Source organism: Ambystoma mexicanum, chromosome 4p (genome assembly GCF_040938575.1).
Source record: "Ambystoma mexicanum isolate Mex_15411 chromosome 4p, UKY_AmexF1_1, whole genome shotgun sequence".
NCBI lineage: Eukaryota > Metazoa > Chordata > Amphibia > Caudata > Ambystomatidae > Ambystoma > Ambystoma mexicanum.
In genome coordinates this window covers 1,168,280,118-1,168,302,389 of record NC_090927.1, presented here as the reverse complement: position 1 = coordinate 1,168,302,389, position 22,272 = coordinate 1,168,280,118, and the positions used below count along the sequence as shown (strand labels likewise).

At 44.0% G+C, this 22,272-nt stretch overlaps 1 protein-coding gene across 1 annotated transcript in view; it reads left to right on the top strand.

Annotated features, from left to right (window-relative positions):
- Positions 1–22,272, top strand: part of AIG1 (androgen induced 1) — a 1,736,205-nt gene that overhangs the window by 771,537 nt on the left and 942,396 nt on the right. Inside the window, exon 3 of the mRNA XM_069606803.1 lies at positions 5,469–5,570. Coding sequence (XP_069462904.1) covers positions 5,469–5,570 — 102 coding nt within the window. The remainder of the gene's footprint in view (positions 1–5,468; positions 5,571–22,272) is intronic.

Genomic DNA, 22,272 nt, shown 5'->3' with positions numbered 1-22,272 from the left:
ATGGATGCCCCAACATATTTCGGTTCCCAGAACTGCATGTGCGGTCTAGTCTTTTGGGTGTGGTTCAGCCCAGAGGCAACTGGGATACCCAGAGACTATTAAAGCCACACCCAGGCTGAGAAACATGCTTTGCGTTTTCTGCACCTGCAGTGTGACACTCACCGTGTTCGGATCGGTCTCCAGTAGGCCTGCATCTTTCTTCTGCGCTCAGCTCCTGCAAGAACACCGTTAGGAACAGCTTTACCTTGCGGCGCTTCTGCCCATTAGTCATCGCTCCTTCTGTTCTGCGGGCATCTTCGGCGGTGTCATTCCCATCCCGGCACGCCGCTTCCTAAGGAAAAGGGAAAAGAACAGAAAAAAGGCATTAGTAAGCATTCTGCAAATCTTTGCTTATTTTTAAATACTGTACGAGCTTCTAACGCTTACCTGAATCCCAGCCGCTCTGGGGGAACTCTGTCTCCGGAACTTCTCATCCATCTGCAAGAGGGAAAAGACACTCCAGGTTAGCGTGGAAACATCTAGAGGCGCTGCATACCGCACTTACCCACCGCATTTGTTCTTCATAACCGGCATCCACGCTGAAAACGTTGCGGCACCTAAAAGACACAGAAAAAGAGCTCAGTTCAATGCAAATACGACAGGGGTGCATCGCGCATCACGCTCTCACTCACCTTCAGCGCTAATCATCTCAGCAGCACACCACCACCCCCGGACGCCGGCCATCATCTAAGGAAGGAAAGGAACGAAGTTAGAGAACTGTTCAAAAGACTCATTATACTTACCTGTCGGACTCTTGCAAGTGAAGTAACTAGGCAGCAACAAGCCTGCATCAATCAACGTGCCCCTGTGCTGAAGGCAGGACGGAGAGCACACTATCCAAGAAAACAAGGTGAGCTGTGGATCAAAGGGAAGGGTTGGACCCCGGGGAAGAAGGGGTTCAAGCACACAGAGACAATAGGAAGTTAAACTCTACCAATCCTGTGTTTCAGGCCCAGTCTCCAGTCGAATAGCCTCCAGGGAAGGGTTTGAGGTCGTAAGAGGTCAGAACAGGCTGAGTGACGTCCCCGTGGATACCAGGTGAGCGTTACACACCTGATTACTGCTTCACCCCAACATCACTGAATCTGTCAAAATATCTTTTTTTCTATAGCCTCAGGTACGAACTTCCTTGGCTATCTGTAATCATTTTATATATGAACTGCAGATAGCCACAGTAGCTGTAGTTTATTATAGCTGCAAATTTTGGAAACACGGCTGGACAAACAAAAGGCTTTCTTGCCTGCCCCAGGCCCTCACTAAGTGCCCCCACCATCTGTGCCAGCTCCCCCATTCTCCAGATGGCCTCCTCACCTCCCATGCCCTCTGCTGCCTTTCCCCCTACAACACATGCTGTTTCTGGGACACAGTTTGGTCTGAGATATCGGCTATTCGAGGTTATAGCCGAGGATACAGAAAAGCCTTGTGTTGCAAACTCAGTCCCTAGACCCCCTCCAACTCCCTTATTTCATTTGGTGACTTCTAGCCACCCCACACCTCTAGACTAATGACATTTGCAATTATTTTGACCTGTAAATGGCGTTTTCCTTCTTTTCATTTTTGGTTATCCGGCTATCTCTTGCATTGAGAAAAAAAGAAGATGACGGCTGTTTCATTGCTAAAAACCCCCAGTTTTGGTAATTTACCCAAGATATAGCTATCCAATTTTAAGAAGTGGGCAACCCCTTCACCATCAAATATTTAAAAAACTACTGCATGGAATTACCCCAAACCACAAAAAGGCCTCTTTTAAATTCTTCGTGCCCAAGTTGTTTCGGACCTGGTCTAGATCCGTGCAGCGGTTTGGGCTTTGCGGTCAGCAAAAATGTACCTTGTTTCTCTATGGGAAAATAAATGGGAAATAGGCCGCAACTTTGGAACAAAAGTGTTATCTTATTAATAACTTTTTCATTCTTTAACAAAGCTTTATGAACCTTTGCAGTCTGGGGGTGTGTGGGGGGAGGTCCGCGAGTCCCTAATAACTTTCAAAACTTCGGGCAAATCCATTACTTGAATCAAAAATTATTAACAATATAATTTTTCGAGGTTCCTATGGGATTCCGCCTCACCTTAACTATAGGGCGGCATCAAATACCCTGCTCTATGAGATGGTGCCCACTCAAGAAGGGTTATCATCATTTTGTAGCTCTAAATGGCAGGCCATGTGTGCAAACATTTTGAAAATCGAATCTGAAAAACTCATGTTATCCATTGTTTTCAGTTTGCAAACTTTGGATATGAGGAGTAGAGAGGAATACTGAATTACACACACTGGGCCTCATTATAATGTTTGCGGTACGGTGTGAATGCTGCCGGTAAGGCACCAGCACCATTCATACTGTACAGCCAAATTACGAGTTCAGCTCGCAGGTGCCTGACAGCCCGCCAGGTCTGACCTGGCGGGCTGTGCGGCACCCGCGAGCATAACTCGTAATTGCGCTGGCACCGTTATCAACGGTGCCGGTGCATCCATGCTCCCCATGGGGATGGGAAGTCCGGCAATACCGCCATCCTCCAATGGGCAATTAACGGCCGCTTCAACTCGTAATGGGCGGGTAATTTCCCATTTGCGGGTGGCGGTGCCGGTAGCGAGTTTGGCGGTAGACGTGCCTGTAAAACAGGCCCAATGTGGCCCAATGAGGCCCAATGTGTACAAAAACACACTTAAACATTACGGTCAACCACTTACCTCTGGACATGTTTGTGAATAGGTACAGTGCATGCACGCATATACAGGCAAGGATCACTGAAACACATCGTAGATCTATGGATCTAGCTCAATCTCTCTCTGTCTCTCTCTCTCACTGTCTCTCTCTCTCACTGTCTCTCTCTGTCTCTCACACACACGCACAAACTCTCTTTCTCTCTCTCGTTATTTCTCATTGTCTTTCCGATTCCCTCTTTTACTGCAAAGACCTTCAGACTAAGAAGAGGAGAGGCTGGAGGAAGTGCTATGCAAGAGTCCATTTGTAAAATTGAAATACAGAGAAACCTTAAATATAGAATCAATTGCTGGCAAGCAATTGTATTATAAATAAATGCATATTTGTTAGTTATACATCTTTTGAATGGTACCTTCTCAACGTGTCAGGATAATTGCCATCGGCTGGTTTGAATCAGGACAAGGTGATTCATGCTCCTCTGTTACGGAGTGCGATAAGGAGACAGTGTTCATGTGTTCGATAAATGGGACCCAACTGCCAGAGAACACTTCAGCTCTCCAAGAAAGAAAGGCGAAGGCTCAGCGCAGATGGTACACACCGTGCACAACGTGCATAGTGTGTGAGTCATGGTATACTTAAGAAAACAGAGCTAAAGTGACGGTATCATGAGAGAAAGGTATGATTTTTAAACTAGACTCTGTCGTTTGGAATCCAATTCCCTTGGATCTCAAAATCATCACATCTCTTGTAGATTTCAAAAATAAGCTAAAAACCTTCTTCTTCGGGGCTCCTTAGGTCCTGTTTTGACTTTGTTCTTGAATCTGCTCCATTCTCTGTCCTTTCTGCTGTCTGTCCTTTTTTGTGTGCCTTGAGGCCTTCAGGCGATCTGGCGTATTATAAAGAATTAAAATAAATAAATAAATAAATAAATAAATATAGGCAGGCCAACCACTCACTCTGACCACTCATCCACTCTCAAAAACCCATCGGCATTTATTTATTATATGATTTTATAAAGCACGGACCAGGTCACGAGGCCACACAGTGCGGTGGAGCCCTGTACAAATAGGAGAGAACATTTATGTGGGAAGTCGTCAGAGGCGTGATACAATTGGTACAAACAATTAAACATTGTAATACTTGCAATTTCTAGTGAGCAGCAACCTTGGAAAATCAGACAATGTCAATACACTTATGGGAAGAAGGAGAAAGAAGGGGGTGGTATGTGATGAGAGAGTGACGGGGTGGAAGGGGGACAATGTGAATGCAGTAGAAGTTGAGGGACAGATATGGAAAGCAAGTGGGGGAGGAGGAACCAAGAAGAGAATGTAAAAACAGAGATCGCTGAATGTGTGGGTGTCAGGGATGAGAGGGAAAGATGAGAATACAGAGGAGCAAGACAATAGGAAAGTACAAAGCATGTGATATCAGCATTCAACAATAAAAGGAGACACACTGAATGATAAGGCAAGCTGGGAGGCTAGAGTAGAAAGAGCAGGCAATGAAGGGGGGCACAAAAAGAAATGCAACACTTGGAAGGGTTAGAAAGAATTCAGGCATTCCTAAGCGTTTTGTCTCATCAACCAAACATAAAGTAATCATGGCTGTGAGGTGTCTTGGGGAATCGAGCAGTGCTCCTTCATTGTACAATTGAAAGCCACCGAACCTATAGCACAGCGGTGCAGTAATTCTGCGGTAATGGAATCACTGCTGTGCTACCGCTGTTGATATCGCACCACCATACTTGTAATGAGGCCCTATATCTTTGCCCGCCCCATAGTGAACGTCACAAAAACCTTCCAACAGTAGTCAGAGTGGGCTTCTGCATATTTATTTATATATTTAATGTGGTTCCCTCCACAGGAGACAACATTAAAATATGAACGTTTTTTAGGGCCCTCCCTGCGTTATGCCGCCAGACATGCTTAAAAATCTCCCGCAAATGTTTCAAACACGCATCATGTGCATTTCTGTTAGTTTTAAGCATTTATGTCTACAGGGATGAAGTTTAAAGTGATACTTGGCAAACGTTCCCAAAAAATCAGTTCTGGGGTATATATTTTTCTTGAATATCTTGCGCAATTTCATTGGATGGTGCCAAAGATAATAGATCTCAAACACTGTTCCTTCAGCTTAACCAAAAATAAAAAGTCCCCTTTCTTCTGCCTCTATCTGACCCCAATGGCCTCGCTCCTCTCCCCTCTTCCAATGGTTTCTAATGTTTTGTTGTAAACAAGCGAGTTTTCTCTTTTCCTGGAAACTGTTTGGAAGCTTTGTTTACTGATACTTTTTGCTGTGCAAGTGCATCAAAGCACATCAGAAACTCTAATTCAGAAACTAGACTTTTCTACTGGAATGGGTGGTAATTCCCCTTTCCTCCATGGTGGTACCGGTATGGTACCGGCGGCAACCATGGTGCTAATAGCACCACGGTTTACCCCCTACCGTGTAACGAGGCCCTATGTCTGTTTTGTAGACCAGGAAAAAGCAGGCAGATTCCGTAGAAATCCATTGTGAACGCTGCCTGCAGGTGGTTTTTACTCAATGTGTACTGTGGAGTGAAAAAAGGAAAGCGTAAAAGTGAGTTTGCCTCAACCTTACACCTCTCTTTTCCACCCCGAAGTGCAAATGTTGACAACTACTTGGAGGTGACGTGTTTGGACTTAAGTGCAGACATAGCAGGTGCCCTCCATGTCATTTCCAGGGAACTGGAGAATGTGCTGTGGTGTTCCTTGGGTTTCTGACAGGCTTTTCTTCTTGTTTTTGCAGTTTGTTGTGACCATGTTCTGGGCCCTCTACCTCTATGACAGAGAGATGGTGTTCCCGAAGCTGCTGGATAATTTTATTCCCACGTGGCTGAACCATGGAATGGTAAGTGAAGACAAAGCGCCTGGAACCTTTATGCAAGAAACGCACCGTTTTTATTTGAGTATAAATGTGGCTTGTCTGATGCTTGTGATTATATTCCTTTGTGCGATAGCGTTTAAGTTCCACCAAGTAAACATGGAGGATAATCATGGTGCACAAAGAGCAGCCATTACAACGTGGACGCTGGCAGTCACCTCTGACGTGTAGTATTCAATGCACGAGTCATTGGATTTAATCAATGTGGAACACATTGCCAAAAAAAAAACATGTTAGGATTTGCCTCGGAAACCCTCTGTGGAAGCAACGATTTCCATCCACACGAGAGTGGCCCATAGGAAAATACCAATCTCTCTTATGCTCCCTCCCCTCCCCCTTGAATTCTCATCTTCTTCCCCCGCCCTGACTTCCCTCACTACTTCCCTCTTATTCTTACTCTGCTCTATTTCTCTTTATTGACCTAGGTAAATTGTTCTACATACTGTTTTTGATGGTTTGTCTCATGTTTTGTAATGTTGTGCTTCTATTTTATTCTAATGTATTCTTGTTGTTGTAATGTGAAGCGCTTTGGCGTAAAGCGCTATGTAAACTTAATAAATACAAATACATAGCTACCTATCAATAGGAGTGTGAGCTCTAGGACAATACCGGCAAGGGGGCAAAGTTATCCAATCATCTGACATTCGGCTTTATGGAAATACAGCCTCAATAGGATACGGATATGTATCGATTGAAAGGGATGTGAGATATGAGAAGCAAAGTTATATAAGAGCCGGAGTGTGAGCTCCAAGGAAAATACCAATAGGGGAAGCAAAGTTATCTTTCGACAGGAGTGTAAGCTGTAAGGAAAATACCAACAGGGGAAGCAAAGTTATCATTCGACAGGAGTGTGGGCTCTAAGACAAATGTGAACAGGGAAAGCAGAGTTATCCATCGACAGGAGTGTGGGCTCTAAGAACAATTTCACCAGGGGAAGAAAAGTTATCTATCGACAGGAGTGTGGGCTCCAAGAAAAATGTCATCGGCGAAGCACAGTTGTCAATCGACAGGAGTGTGGGCTCTAAGAACAACGTCACCAGGGGAAGCAAAGTTATCTATCGACAGGAGTGTGGGCTCCAAGAACAACGTCACCAAGGGAAGCAAAGTTATCTATCGACAGGAGTGTGGGCTCCAAGAACAACGACACCAGGGGAAGCAAAGTTATCTATCGACAGGAGTGTGGGCTCCAAGAGCAACGTCACCAGGGGAAGCAAAGTTGTCTATCGACAGGAGTGTGGGCTCCAAGAGCAACGTCACCAGGGGAAGCAAAGTTGTCTATCGACAGGGGTCTGGGCTCCAAGAACAACGTCACCAGGGGAAGCAAAGTTATCTATCGACAGGAGTCTGGGCTCCAAGAAAAATGTCACCAGGGGAAGTAAAGTTATCTATCGACAGGAGTGTGGGCTCTAAGAACAACGTCACCAGGGGAAGCAAAGTTATCTATCGACAGGAGTGTGGGCTCCAAGAACAATGTCACCAGGGGAAGCAAAGTTGTCTATCGACAGGAGTGTGGGCTCCAAGAACAATGTCACCACAGGAGTGTGGGCTCCAAGAAAAATGTCACCAGGGGAAGCAAAGTTATCTATCGACGGGGGTGTGGGCTCCAAGAGAAATGTCAACAGGGAAAGCAAAGCTATCTTTCAACAGGACTGTAAGCTCTGCGGAAAATACCAATATGGGAAGGAAAGTTATCTTTCGACAGTTGTCTATCGACAGGAGTATGGGCTCCAAGAAAAATGTCAACAGGCAAAGCAAAGTTATCTATCCACAGGAGTGTGGGCTTTAGGAGGAACTCAACTGAGGAAGTATTGTTACATTGGGTAATAATAACAGCTATTATCACTGGCAGGAGGCATCTGGCATGACGAGCTGGATAAAGAGCAGGATAGCACACTATAAGGAGCAATGTTTAAGGGAAAAGACAAGTGGTGGAGTAAAGCTAGCTTTGCTGGTGGTCATGCCATTGGCAATACGCCTGCATCCTTATGGGCCAGTTTATCGACGTTGGAAGTTTCCACTCCTCAGTTACTACAACGATAGGGGGTGGAATGCATCCAGATGAGGAGGCATGTAGAAAGGGCAGCAGGAACAGGCTCGAAAGGCCAACAATAAGATAAGTGGAGTGTGAGGGTGAGGAATAATTGCAGCATCTATGTAGTGGGTAGAAATAGTCTTATTGCTTCCAGATATAGCGCAGCATGATTTTAGCACGCTACTGGTAATGAAAGCGTTCTGCCCTCTTTATAGTGTACACAGCAGCTGCTAATAGTCTAATTGCCTTCACTGCAAGGGGGTTGTAACATGGTGGTGCGAAATATGCAAGGAGAGGTGATTGTCCTATGCACAGTGGCTACAGAAGTGATGACTAGCCTTAAATCATGGGTCTGTGAGATTTGGATGCAATACTTGCATACAGGGCCTACTGGCCAATGTAGAAGGCACACAGTAGCTATAAGTAGGCTTATAAGGGGTTAGGACAGTATGATGCAATACTCTATGAAGATCAGATTGTCATTTGTAGAATTGCCACAGCAGCCATCGATATCGTTAAAATCAAGCAGCTGTGACATTTGGGGCAATGCTTATAAGAAGCGTGTTTTTCCCTCTGGAATATGCACAGTATCATTAAAAAGCCAAACCAAAACAGAAATTGGGGCTAATCTTGGGGTTTCTAATGGTGATTCACTCTTTACATCAAAACTTGCTTCCAAAACCTTTGGTGTTTTAATGCCAAAAATACTGATTGGGTGCACTGCGGCGTTCCACATAAGCCAAGCCATCGTATTTTTCAGTACCTACCAAAGTGTTGTTTGAAGGAACAGGAGTTGTTACGGTTTCAAGATTGTAATTTAATTTGCCCTGAGGAGGACCTTGGATTCGGTCAAAACACATGTTGGCTGTAGCTAAGAATTAAACTTCAAACTTAAAAGATGTCACAATTAACAGAGACTTTGTTATTTACTGATAAATTTAAGTCGGTCGTGACTACGTTTATTTTGCTGTCAAATTATCAGACGGAGCACAATTGATCTGAACCACACTTTGGTTTTAACTATAAAAAGCCTCATTGCCTTCAGATCAAGGGTTTGTGTACACAGTGGCTATTCGTAGCCTTCAAGTCAAGGGGTGCGCGAGGGTGTGGTTAAATTCTTGCATGAAGAGCCCATTGCCTTCTGTGAAATGTACACACTAGCTGTAAATAGTCTTATCGCTTGCAGATCAAGGGGTTGTGAGATTGTGATGCAATGCCTGTAAGGAGAACTGATTGTGGATGTGTTGAATGTACACAGCAGCTTTGAATACCCTTCAGATCCATGACCTGTAAGATTGAGGTCATATACTTATAATGACCGCCTATTTCCCTCAATGAAATGTGCACATTGGCTGCAAATAGCATTGCATCCTTTGTATCATAGGGAATGTGATTGTGGGACATTATTTGCCTATTTCCCTCGTGGAATATGTACTGTTGCTATAAATACTAGGGTTATTTTCAGATCCTGATGAAGTGTGATTGGTGTGCATTCCTTGGCAGGAGAGCTCATCTCCCTCTTTAGAATGTACACCATGACTGTAAATTGTCCCATTGCCTCCAGATCAAGTGGTCCTTCAAGATGGTGGTGCAATATTTGTAGGGAGATCCTGTTGCCCTCTGAATAAGATGAAGAGCAGTCCTTAATAGTCTCATTGCCTCTGGATTAAGGGGTTGTAGTTGTGGGTAGTTGTACACAAGGTTGACATTTGCTGCCGGTCCCAAGGTTGGACTTTGTTGCCGGTCCCTAGACTATGCTGGGTTCAGAGAAATATGTTCACCTATTTGCTTCATGCTGCTGCATCGATTTTTCAATCCGAAAACAGAATGTTATAAAGTCCTCAATCGCAATGGATTTCTGCTTCCCAAAATGGTGTACTCCTTCAAGGTAGTTTCCAGAATAGTTTTGAGTGATTATGTTGGGCAGGCGTTGGTCTTGTGTCTGGGATGCAGTGTGGGGGCACTTCACCACCTACCTGGAATCCTCATGTATGAGCTAAAACACCAATAGCTGCTGCCTTCAGACATGTGCTAAATATGGCTGAAATCAAACCTGAACTATTCGTTGAAATTCCGTGCCTGGTGTATTTGTTGATGTTGAATCTATAGCAACAGACGTCCACCCCTTGAGCTTTGGAAACCTTTGATGGGCTCAGCGTGCACTTGGCAGGAAGAGACCCTTGTAATTGGAGACACATGCGGGACTAAGCAACAAGTCCTCTTTTTCCGCACTCTAGTAATATTGAACCAATAGCTGTGAATGGGGAAAGTATGGAAAATGGCAGTAGCAAAAAATATTGCGTGATGCCTTGCTGTTCGACTTTTGCATTCCTTTGCTTGTTCCTTGGGTATCCGCAGAAATAATCAAATTTAACATTACCTAATGAGAATTGACTGAATTGATATCTCCTTGCCCAGTAGCCAGTGTGTACATATCTCAAAGGGAAGCTTGGAATACATACATCACAGGTGGTGATAACTAGGGGTGTACCGAACTTAGGCTTCGAGTCAGTATTCGGCTGAGTTCTGGCTGAAAAAAAGGCTATTAAGCTCAGGCAGAGTCATCTTTCGCTGTTTTACTCCAGGTGAATACTTTGTCTACTTATTTAAATGCAATGTACAACTCAGAGATGCAAACATTGAGTGCAGATTGCAAAAGGAAATGGATTTGAACATTATCTGACACCATTCCTGAGACATTATCAGACTACAGTGCATGTATTTGTGTATAGGAGAAAAGGAATGGTCGGGATAAAAAAGTACAAATCTTTTTGTTTCTATAGGAAATGCTTCTGGAGAAACTTTAAGAATTCACATGATATAGTAGTGACGAGTAGGGCTGAGGTAGTCAGTTACATGTCAGACAGAGAGACATGTCCTGCGTAAGAGGCCACACATAGGAACTTCAGGGGCCTTTTTAAGAGTCTGACAGTGTAGTAAATAAGTGGCAGCAAAAAGAGGACTACCACTAATACCGCACCACCAAATTAAGACTGTGTACTAGAACTCACTAAAATCCATCTGCTTTGTGTGGAGGACTATTCTTCCACACAAATACATTATCATATGCGACATTACCGCAAGTGGTAATTAATACATGTGGTAGTAGGTAATCCCCAATAAACACCTATGGGACTTTTAAAGGCAAAACAACTGAAGTATCTGCATGGCTCTGAATAATGTGGACCCTTCCGATTATTGCATGCTTACCCAATGGGTAATGGCAATCCCATTTAGTAGTATTACCAGAGGTAGTACCGCCACACTCTTAACAAGGCACCAGGATGAGGAGCCACTCCAATTCCTATGTGTGCCAATTTGCCAGATCGAGTTAGAGAGGCAGGCAAGAGGGCTTTGCTTGTATGGGGCATAGTCGGAGAGCTATGCTCTGCTGGTCGAATTGGAAGGACAAGGTTGTTTGCAAATCAGAAGAATTCTGAACAGGTGGGCTGCCTCTAGGTCCATATGGTTGGGGATGAGTCAGTGACATGCCAGACAGCGCAAGATGTGGTCAAAATTTCCCAAACCACATTAGCCTCTTGGGAGCACTTAGCTATTTGGAAGTCTCTTGATCAATGAATGACATTATAGGCCAGTCTGTCCAACCGGAAGGGGGTGAGCGATGAGAGTGTTGTTCTATGTGGACGAAGAGAGATAGAGAGCATTGTGTCTGCTGGTTTGGTGGGGCGGATTTTTGAAGAGCAGGGGTGTTGCTAGGTCTGGAAAAGATCAGGGGCTACGCTAATGTCGGGACTGCCGGGATTCGGGGCTAGCTATAGCCTTTTGGTTGTAGCCTCTGAGCTTCTATCCGGGGCTACAACCAAAAGACCCGGGGCTATAGCCCCCTCAGCCCCCCCCTTAGCAACGCCTCTGTTGAAGAGTGAGACACCAAGACTCCATGCAGCCTCCCATCCTCGACTGTGGCGGGAAGTAAGTGGGGGAAGCGGATGTTGATTGAGATTCGGTGAAAATGAGCAACTGCCACACTGGCAAGAGCCTTCTTAGAGCTGGTAGGGTTTGGACAGGGTTGTCAATTAAGGGTCCCCAACAGTATCAGCTGCTAACCAGCTGCTACCCCTGACAGTGCCTCTACTACCCCGGTCGCCGAGGCACTGTCAGTGGCAGGTAGGAATGTGTGGCTCTCGGAAGTGACGATATGTTGGAATTTTTTCAAACAGTGTGATTTACTAAGGAACGTATATTACCACACGTTCCGACAAAGAAGCAAAATGGGTCCCTAGGATTGTGCAGATTCTCTGGTGCATTACATTATTGTTAACATGTTGGGGTGTTGATAATTTTAGATTACGTTGACACAATACGATCATTGTAAAGCATCACTAATCATGGTACCACCCTCTGGGATTTAGGAGTTTTTAGAATTAGAATTTTTGAGTGTGCTGATATAGTAATCACCAGTCACCCCAGACCTGCTTTATTCTTTACAATTTAGGAACTGTAGTTCTGCATTAATAAAACTAGATGTACCAGAATGCAAAAAAGAAAACCAGAGCTGGAGAAACTATTCATTCCTGACATGGAGCAACTTAAGATCCCCAGCATGTATTTCCTTCAAATATAAATGTAATATGTGTGCATGCTTCAGAAAAGAAAAGTTTTTTTTTTTTAATGAGGGGATGATAATGTATATTAAATAAAAAATCTTAAACTTCAAAAATAAATCACCTGCATATAACACAGTGCTCTAGGAAAACCGGTCTTCTAATATCAACAGAAGATGCCATGGGTGACCTCTACACAAACTTTGCAGATGACACCCAGATCCTCATCCCCTTAACCGGTAACCACGAGCAGGACTCGATTCTCATCAACCAAATGTATGCACTAATCCAAAAATGGATGGCCAACAATAGTCTCTGCCTCAACGACGATAAAACAGAGCTGCTCATAGTCTGACCACCTGCCAGAATCAACTCACTACAACGTGCCTACACTTCCTTCAGCATAGACGGTACTTCTATCCCAACTCTTAAACAGGTCAAAACCCTCGGTGTCTACCTAGACTCCACTCTAACTATGACTGAACAAATCAATGCACTCTCTTCAGCCACCTCCTACACCTCTAAGCTCATTGCTCTAAGCCGTAAATTCCTCACGCCCAACAATTGTGTCACAATAGCGAGAGCTCTTATACTCTCTAAACTCGACTACTGCAATGTACTTCTGTTAGGCACTTCCAACAATAATCTGACCAAATTCCAGCTCATGCAAAACAAAGCCCCCTGTGCAGCATTGGGCATAAAAAAGAATGAACACATCTCCAGCACCAGAAGAGACAATCACTGGCTTCCCATAAAGGCGCATTACACACAAATGTATCGCTAACAAAGCCCCCAAATACCTCAACAACACAATCATGAAAAAATCCTCCTCCAGACCCCTCAGGTCCAGCAACAACCCTCTCCTCGAAATCCCCCGATACAAAAGAGTAAGAGTGGTGGGCAGCAGTTTCAAAGTTCTAGCACCCAAACTCTGGATCTCCCTCCCAACTATCATCAAAAATTAGGAATCACACCTGCTATTAAAAAAATCACTGAAAACCTGGCTATTCGACCAATACTAATCACCTTCGACACCCCACCCCAGCTACTCTAGGGGCCATGACCTGATTGTCTACTGTAATATTGTGTAACCAATGTGTATCCTGTTTTAACTGTAAGATTGTATTTCCAAGTTGTCTGTAACTACGCTGTGATACCTCTGAGTGTGGGCGTATAACAAATGTAATAAATAAATAAATAAGAGATTGCTCAGCGAGTTAACCACCGTCTCAGGGATATGTGCGGGACCTACAGCCACAGGAAGGGCTCTAAACCCTTCATCCATCCAAGTTTGATACATTGAATATCATTAAATTGGGAGCTCATAATACTTATAATTAAAAGACTAAGAAAAGGGAGGAAGTCATAAAGTACCCTATACAAGGGTGCATTTCTTTCAGTAGAATAGAGTTTCTTTACCTTATGTTCACTTTGGGGTGCTACTGTCAGCTTGGGAACCCTGAGCGCTCCAGCCTCGACTGTCGCATGACAGTGCGATGGACAATGCAAGGTAAGAGAGGCTAGAAGAGGAGTCGAGGCTGCACCTGGCAAATGAAGCAGCACTTTCCATACCATGGGAGCATCTGGGCATGGGAGGCTGTACCATGCATCGTATGACCATAACAGGCATAGGATGGCAGTGCCTACCTATGTGAGACTATACTTGCATATAAAGTCAGACTGTCTCACTTATGATGGGTCTGTTGTGTATGCCCTAGGCATACCTTGACTGAACTGATGGCAGAGCAAGACAGGTCCTAGTTACCATATGACTGTTAACTAAAAGAGGTTTTTCGTCTGCTTTAATACATATTTCTTATTTTATTGATGTACGCGTATTGCAGATTTCTTTTTTACATATGTAGTTTGTATCATGTGATAATGGCCAAAGGACATGTAACATGAATTCCTGTGTTGTCATTGAGATCAGATGTCATGCAATGTTGTTTCCAGTGACATCATTAGGTATGCAATTTTACTTCTGACATTTTGGTGAATTGATGTCTCTACTGTGATCCCACGTTTTGGTATTCTGGAGCATATAGTGGTTTATGACATCAGTGGTGGTTGATAGGCCTGAAGAACAGTGCATCTACACAGTATTTATCCAATGACATTCTGAGGGTGTGCAGTGGTGCATTAACGAGTCATCCATTCTGCCTCTGTGGCCTGAATCCAGCCAGTATTTTAAGTTATGCTCCTCTACAGAAGACTGAATGTAGTTGTGTGAGGATGCCTTTTATGTCAGTTTGATGTTGGCTTTTGATTCATTGGTGCTGCGGGGCCCAGCTTTGGATTTTTTAAGAAGGATAGCATTATTGGAATCTTAAAGCGAGTTAGGCTATACCTTGCTGGACTGAGATGTGTACCACCTAGCACACCTCATCTGATGCAGAAGTAATCTGTAACCGAGAGGTGTACACCTTACGCGGAACATGGTCTGAAAGTTGTCCAGAAATCTTTCTAGAAAAAACAAGGTTAGCAAACTCCTGAAAGGGCTAGGGGTATGGTAATTCTTTGAGATCTGTTTAGCGAGTGGAACATTCTGATAATATAGAGCAGATGGAATTGGAATAAAGGCCTAGTTTGTGTGTGGTTTCATCGTGGAGGTTCTGGAACATGTTTCTTTAACCTCGGGCTCTCAACATATTTTGGAATACAACTACCATCAGCCCTAAACATCTTAGTCAATGGTGTGGGACCATGGGTGGTGTAGTTTAAAACATTTGGAGAGTTGCAGGCGGCAGACCCCAGAGTTTGATTATACATTTTCTTTGTATTAATTAGGTGTGTTTTATCAATAAACTCAACAACAAAACCAAGGGAAGACTCAGGTTTTAACAGCTATAGGGTTTGTCCCTGAATAAAGTTTAAGCGCAAACAATACAACTAAGGAACCCAATGACCTTTTATCATCACTTCTAGATTAGACCGAAAAACACCATTCAGTCAACAAATATTGAATGTGTTACTCAAAAAAATTTTCTGAACAAAAAAATCAGTTAAACAATGATTACATTTTATTCTTAAACTTTCACAATATGATAAAAACAATAAAACTTTTTTTAATAAAAAAACACCAGTAATATATTCAGTTTCTGAAAAAGTGACAAGTGCTAAATACAGTATCCTAAAAGCCTGAAATGTTTCGTTCAGGTGCCCTTGGCAAAAAATCACAAGAACTTCATCAGGGGGCCAACATAATATACTTGTATCCGCACAATCTTCAAACCAACTGTTGCTGCAACAAGCAGAATCATGCAACAGGTTTGTGAATATTCAGTGCAAAACTAGAAGAGATGACATAAGAATAGTCGTATTGTTGTCAATAAACTCTTCACACCTGGTTATCAAAATTACAATTAAAATAAGACACATACAGTATATTAAATATACATAGCAGTAATATACAATGTTACATTGTTCAAGAGTTCATCTAATATATTATTAATATCATTAATTGTTCAGTCTTTAGTACAAGTTTAAGATCATAATTAAATGCAATGTATAAAATATCCCCTTACACACTAGGAACACCCAGTTGTAAGAGGGTTGTATAACTTCCCAAAGTGTCACTAAGATAATCGTAAGTGCCAGCGTTGTACCTACCATACATCTACCCCAAAAAATCAATGTGGCTAAGGTATCACCGTTATGCACAAAATGGCCCAGGAATTCAATTAGTTCAAATCACTGATCATTGTTGATCAGTGCCGAACATTGATTAAGTAGATGCCTAAGGGTCTACACTTCTCTTTTGTCTTGACATAAGTGATAACACGCCTCACTAAGAGGCTGACGGTAACCCACTGGTGGTACTGGCGGGTTGCCACCAACCCCATAACACTGATTCCGCCACCTGATATCCCGGCGTCACCGGGATATTACAAATGGCAGCGGAACGGTAAATCCTACAGGACTCCATGGGAATGGGGACACTGAAGCACCGGCATTGTTGCTAACAGTGCCGGTGCTTGAGTGAGAGACATGCCAGTAGGGGCCTGATTTCCCTGCAGGTCAGGCCTGCCGGGGTATCCATGCCCCTACCGACATTCTCGGAGTATGGCGGTCTGGAAAGGGTGTTGGTACGTTGCTACCGACACCATGGTTTTCGGACCGCCATACTCGTAATGAGGCCCATGTCTGTCTTCACGTGCTATGTTTTCGACTTAAAGTGCTGCTTTTTGTTTAATTTATGCAAATCTATAACCCAGTCCAAGTGCCAATCAATTTCCTCAAGAAAGGATAAGGAGATGTCTCTATATCTAGCTAATACTTTGCTAACTTAATATGTTTGCAAAGATGGCTCCAAACGAGAATTCAACATAGTGATGGTAACCAGCAATGAAGAGTTAGTAGTGCTAAAAGCCACATAGACTGGCTCATAATGATGTGTTCGCCTAACTCCATCCAAAGCCATAAGGCAGCAACGGTACGCACTCTTATAGCGCAGACATTTCGTAGCCAGTCGGTTTGGAGCGGAACCTTGGGTGCAGGTCCATTATACGTGTGTTCTGTTGGCCACGGGCAACAAGACGCAGGGACCTATCCGTGTCGGGACATATGTTTTCCTTAAATATATTGGCACCCAAAGTAATGATAAATTCAGTGCTTCAGATAAACGTTTATTCAAGGAAAACACTTCACAACCAGTACATGGAACTGTCATGTATGTGGCGCTCCATGTAAAAATGGGTTGCTTTGTCCCACTTAGATGACATGCCAGACAAATCCACCCATTTGTACATGGAGCCTGTGCTTACAGTACAGGATCAATATGTTTATGGCAAACATCTATCCAGGAGCAGATAGGCCCCTGCGTCCGGCTGTGTGCGATCAACAGGGTGCGTCTATAAGGGACGCGCACCCAAGGTAGTGCGCCACAACAGCCGGCACCAAAACAGATACGGCTGAATGTCCTGCTTTGACGCAGCAAGGGGTGGTAGTTCACTGGAAGTTGTACTCTAAGTTTCTCCCCATCCAAAAGCTATAATTCCACTATCCATTCCCAAAACTGAAAAGGTCCTTTGCCCTGTGAAGTGATTAGGTTAGAGTGGCAGTGGGGAAAAGAACTGAGGATAATTAGAAGTAAGTTTTGAAAGGGAAGTTTAGAGTGGATATAAAGGAAGGTTAAAGAGAGAAAAGCCATTGGGCAAGCCGCTAGGTCTGGCGTCGCAATTTCCCTTTGCCAATGGTTGCTTTCTATAGGGAGCACAACATCACGGGCCAATCATGACTTTGAGGAATCCTCTCAGCTAAAGGGAGATTGTAAATAGATCAGCAAGTACAGTACCTCAATATTAACCCTTTAAGTGCCAAGGACGAGTATACTCGTCCTTTTTACATAGACTTCAATAATAGCCTGGCATGAATACAGCAACAATCTTACCTGTGTCGAGACTTCCCTATTATGAGTTCATATATTTCTTTCCCAACGTTATCAAATGACATAGAAGTAGAGGTATAGAAATCATAGAGTTTGGGGCGACCCATCTGCCCGCTTTCAAAGTGGGGGGTGCGGGGGGGGCTGGACAAGGACGCATCCACCTTATGTTCCTGAGCAGACAATGCAGGGCCAAAGGGCTGGCAGGTTTTCCTTCATCAACGGCTGTCCCACAGAGACAGGTGGCCCACAAGAGCCGAAGGTGGCTCCTGCAGGCAGCTATCCATCTGGCTGCCCTGGCAACAAGCAGATATCCAGTTATCAGCTGCTTGGAGGACACAGGAGGGGTCTTTGGAGTTTGCAAATGGACCGGCCTACAATTTCCTGTTAAGTTGATGCATTCAAGCCAAGGAGGAAAGAATCTCTGTCAGCAGTTCACCACAAGCTTCTCATTTTCCACAATGGCGAGGAGTGTCTTAATGTCCCTAGTGTGTGATGATGGCCGAAAGGTGGGACTGTTCTCTCGTGAGTAAAATGAAAAATATCAACTGGAAACAAACATTTCTTTAAAATTGTCTTTACAAATTGTGCAATGGTGAATAAACTTCAGGGAGTAATTACATTTGCAATACTGGCATACTTTACATCCCACCCTGCCCCCCAGTAAATATAGCAATACAAATAGGACCTTGACGGCACACAGAATAGGGTTAAGATGGGGATGTGTCAGTTGCTCATCCCTGGCTTTCTCTTTTTCCCTCTTCCCCCAGAATGTTTGTGTCTCCTATGCTCCTGTTTTGTAGCTACCACTGCTGCACTCTGTTGGATTAATGTGTGCAGGAACACATTCTGTTTTCTATTATACAAATGTGGATGTAGCAACCATTGTATTTGCAGAAACATGTGAGTACCGTGACAGATGTATGAATAGCAAGGTGTGCGTGTGTGCGTGCGCGCGCGCGTGTTCACTTCCCAAATCTCTTCTTATACAGCAACCTAGAGATGGCATCGCGTCTACAGCTGGTCAATTAATAAGAAATGCAACCAGCCCGTTATAAAAGCCTGTGGCATGAAAGGGTGCATAGATTCACAATCCAATGTTTCAGCACATGAAGCAGAACAGAGGGACAGGTTTAGCTTGGATTCACCCACAATCGCTTTGCCAGACTGCCCGTCACCACCTATTAACAGCTTGCGGTAATGCACTACCATACAGCCAATAGTAGTGCCCAAGTGCACAGTGCTATTAGAAGCCTGCAGTATTGAACTAAGTTTGTTGGTGCAAAAGACTGTGAATTTTATAGAAGCACAGATTCATAGCCCAAGATTTTACTTGGACAAAAGTGGGACAAGTGTAGCGTGTCTAAACCTATATAACTTGTGTGAGACTGCACATCACATACGATTAGCCATGTGTGATGCTCAACTGCTAAAGGCAGGTGGTAGTGCACGTTTGATTAGTGCCACCAATCAACAGCCCAGATTACAGCAGACCTGGGCATCCAATGTTGGTGCACAAGTGCACAAAGTAGCATATTAAAAGCTGTAATAGAGACCCTCTCTACACCAGTTGCTGGTGGCCAGACCCTCAGTATTGCGCAAAAACATGCTACATAGAGGAACATGGTGGCTTAGCCATGAACGTTAAAATGGTTCCCCTCAAATAATAGTGTGTAAGAGTTTAGCCCCGCAACATGGAGGAGCTTACTCCTTTTACAAAACAATAAGCAGAATAAGTGTGAATCCAGCACATATTTTGAAACATATAAATGCCCTGCAAAAGCCTGTGAAAAAAGAACCACAGACGTATAGACCTGTGTTTCATCCAGACAAAAGGGATTCATGGTTATTGTTGCTTTGGTTACATCATTTGTGGCAGGCTGCTCAGTGCCACCTATTATCCTTGTTTAGTGGTGCAAATCTCTAGGCAAGTGTCGTGCCAGAATGCCTAGTACCACCAATTAACAGCAGCCATGTACATCTGATGTGCTAAGCCTGTGAAAGTGCACTGCTGTACACTAAGTGCACCTGCCAGGCCCCACAGCATTGCAAAATGCCATGGTGCAAAGATAGATTAAAATGGTGGCATGCCCCTGCACAACAGGCTAGCCTCATCACTAAACCTTTGTCACTGTTTAGCCGTGCATTATGGAGCAGTCTGCTGCCTTTACAAAAGAATAGGAACACAAACAATGCAAAACGCAATTGCAAAATAGCATTGCCCTAGGCAAAGTAGACTAAAAGAGCTCTTACGTGTAACATTCTACAGCTCTAGCCCCAACCAACACATCACAGGACAAAATGGCTGCTCACAGGCCCTCGCAAGCTGTTTTGCTCACTTTTTAGGGCTATTGCCTGCTTCTTTTCTATTTTGCCAGACTCCCTCTTTTTCTTCATTAGTTGTACTAGCCTGAGGTGTAGAGGGTAGAGGGGGAGGGGTAAAGTTGAATCATTTTTATACTCACCTTGTGCCACACTGCCCATTGCTACCTATGTACTACATGCGGTCCAAGACTTTAGGAGAAACATGGAAACAAAGCAAGTACTTAAAAGGATAATTCAACACATCAGTACAAAATGGGGCCATTACATGTTCCTGGGTCCAGAAATAATGCCGGAAAAAATTGCTGGTAATTCTTGCACCGGCATTTCTACCGGACTGGGGAAACATAAGTTTGCGGTGGGGCCACAGATGTACCTCCAGGCCTGACCCACCGGTAGATCAGGCCTTCACCGGCAAAAAATGCTGCAATCGTGGTAATTGCAGCAATCCCCTCCACAAAGTACTATGAGATTCCATTTGAATGGGGAGTTACTGGCATTCCCGCTGCGTGTAATATCCCAGGAAATACCAGGATATCAGGCGGTGGAAATGCTAATCCCATTTTGGTGGCATCCTGCCGGAATTACCAGCAGAATACCACCAAACCGAGGGCCAATAATGTAGTCATTTCCACTTCTACCACCAAAGTGAAATAATCAACAATTTACAAGGCACCATGAAAACAAAACTTAAACCCTTTAACGCAACAATCTGCACCTTTACAAAACAATACAAACTCTTATAAATGCAGCACAAAGTTGGAAAAGGTTTCAACTCTCGGGGCAGGGTAGATTAAAGGAGCTACCGCAGGCAACACTAACCCCAACCTACACAGTAGCAGAGGCCTCTAAGATATGGCTGGTCCACTGCGCCCAGAACCAATTTGCTCATTTATCAGGGAGTTGCACGCTAATTGAGTTGCACATCTCCCTCCTTAACTTTATCAGCTGTTCTAACATGGGGGTTGAGGGATGGCAATGTTGCATAGTTATTGTGGTCACACGATATATTTGTCTGCATTATGCCATGCATTATTTGTGCCAGACTGCACAGCGCCACCTATTAACCACATGTGGTACTGGACTGTACAAGCAGCATAGACTCAAAGCATGGATCTAAAAGCATCATTCTACAAATTGAAATCTCTACCCAATGTAGACAGGTCCATTACCAACAGCACAAAAGTGGAAAAACATGAAGGTACCAGACAGCATGAAAACAAAATATAAGCCCTTCAAAGCAACAGTCAGCAAGTCTCTCACCAGATTAAGCAGTTTCAATGACCCTTAGAAAACCACCCCTGCTGTAAACAAGCTTTGAGCAGAGTGCATAGGTGAGGCATGACTGTCCAGGTAACTGGCAAGTGCCCCTCTCTTTTATCTGTCTTCATAAGCCCTCTCTGGCAGCACGGAAAGCTTGCTTGAGCCGTTCTTAAAATTTAGAGGAGAAAAAACCTGAAATGAACTGAAGAAGAGACATAGCATATAAGGGGAAATGCAGGATAATAGACTGGGAGATGATACAGGCAATAAATGGTACTCCGTATGACGTGTGGTTGGGTGATGCACAGTACAACTTGTGAGTGGGTGCTGCGCAGTGCACTTGGTTACACCCTTTCACCCTCCATACCCTTGTTGGTTCCCGCAAAGAGTTTGTCATAATGGAAGTGAATGGTGTGAGCAACCACTTACGTCACCCGAAGCATAGAGAGCACTGAAAAGGAGAGATGGGCTGCTCAATGAAAATCAAAAATGGGCTGCAGTGGTAGCATCCACAGAACTAGGAATCGACTCTCTTGAATGGATTGTGGCAGCCATCATGGACTTGTAATCTTTCAAATACAAGTTAGCGAAGTTAATGAGCCAACAATGAGTAAACTAAATGCTGTCAGACCCTCGCCTCCAAACAAATGTCCTTCAGCTTGGTTGAAGTCAATTTCCAGTGCAGTCGCAAAGTTACCAGCTATCTCGATTTTCAAGAAGAGTCCACTCTTTATTCTTGACGAAATTGACAACACAGACTGGCTAGCAGCAACTGACATAGTGCAACCTGACTGGCTAGCAGCAACTGACATAGTGCAACCTGACTGGCTAGAAGCAACTGACATAGTGCAACCTGACTGGCTAGCAGCAACTGACATAGTGCAACCTGACTGGCTAGAAGCAACTGACATTGTGCATCCTGACTGGCTGGCGCCACGGTGTGACATCAGGGTGTGACCAAAGTTGCACAGTCCGTGACCAGTAGTGCAGCACAGGTTGCAGAAGAGTGTTGGGGGCACAGAATGAGGGTCTACGAGACAGGGTAAGAAGTAGCGCTGTTTGTTCGTGGTTTTGAATATACCAGTCACAGAGAGTCAGCCATAAATA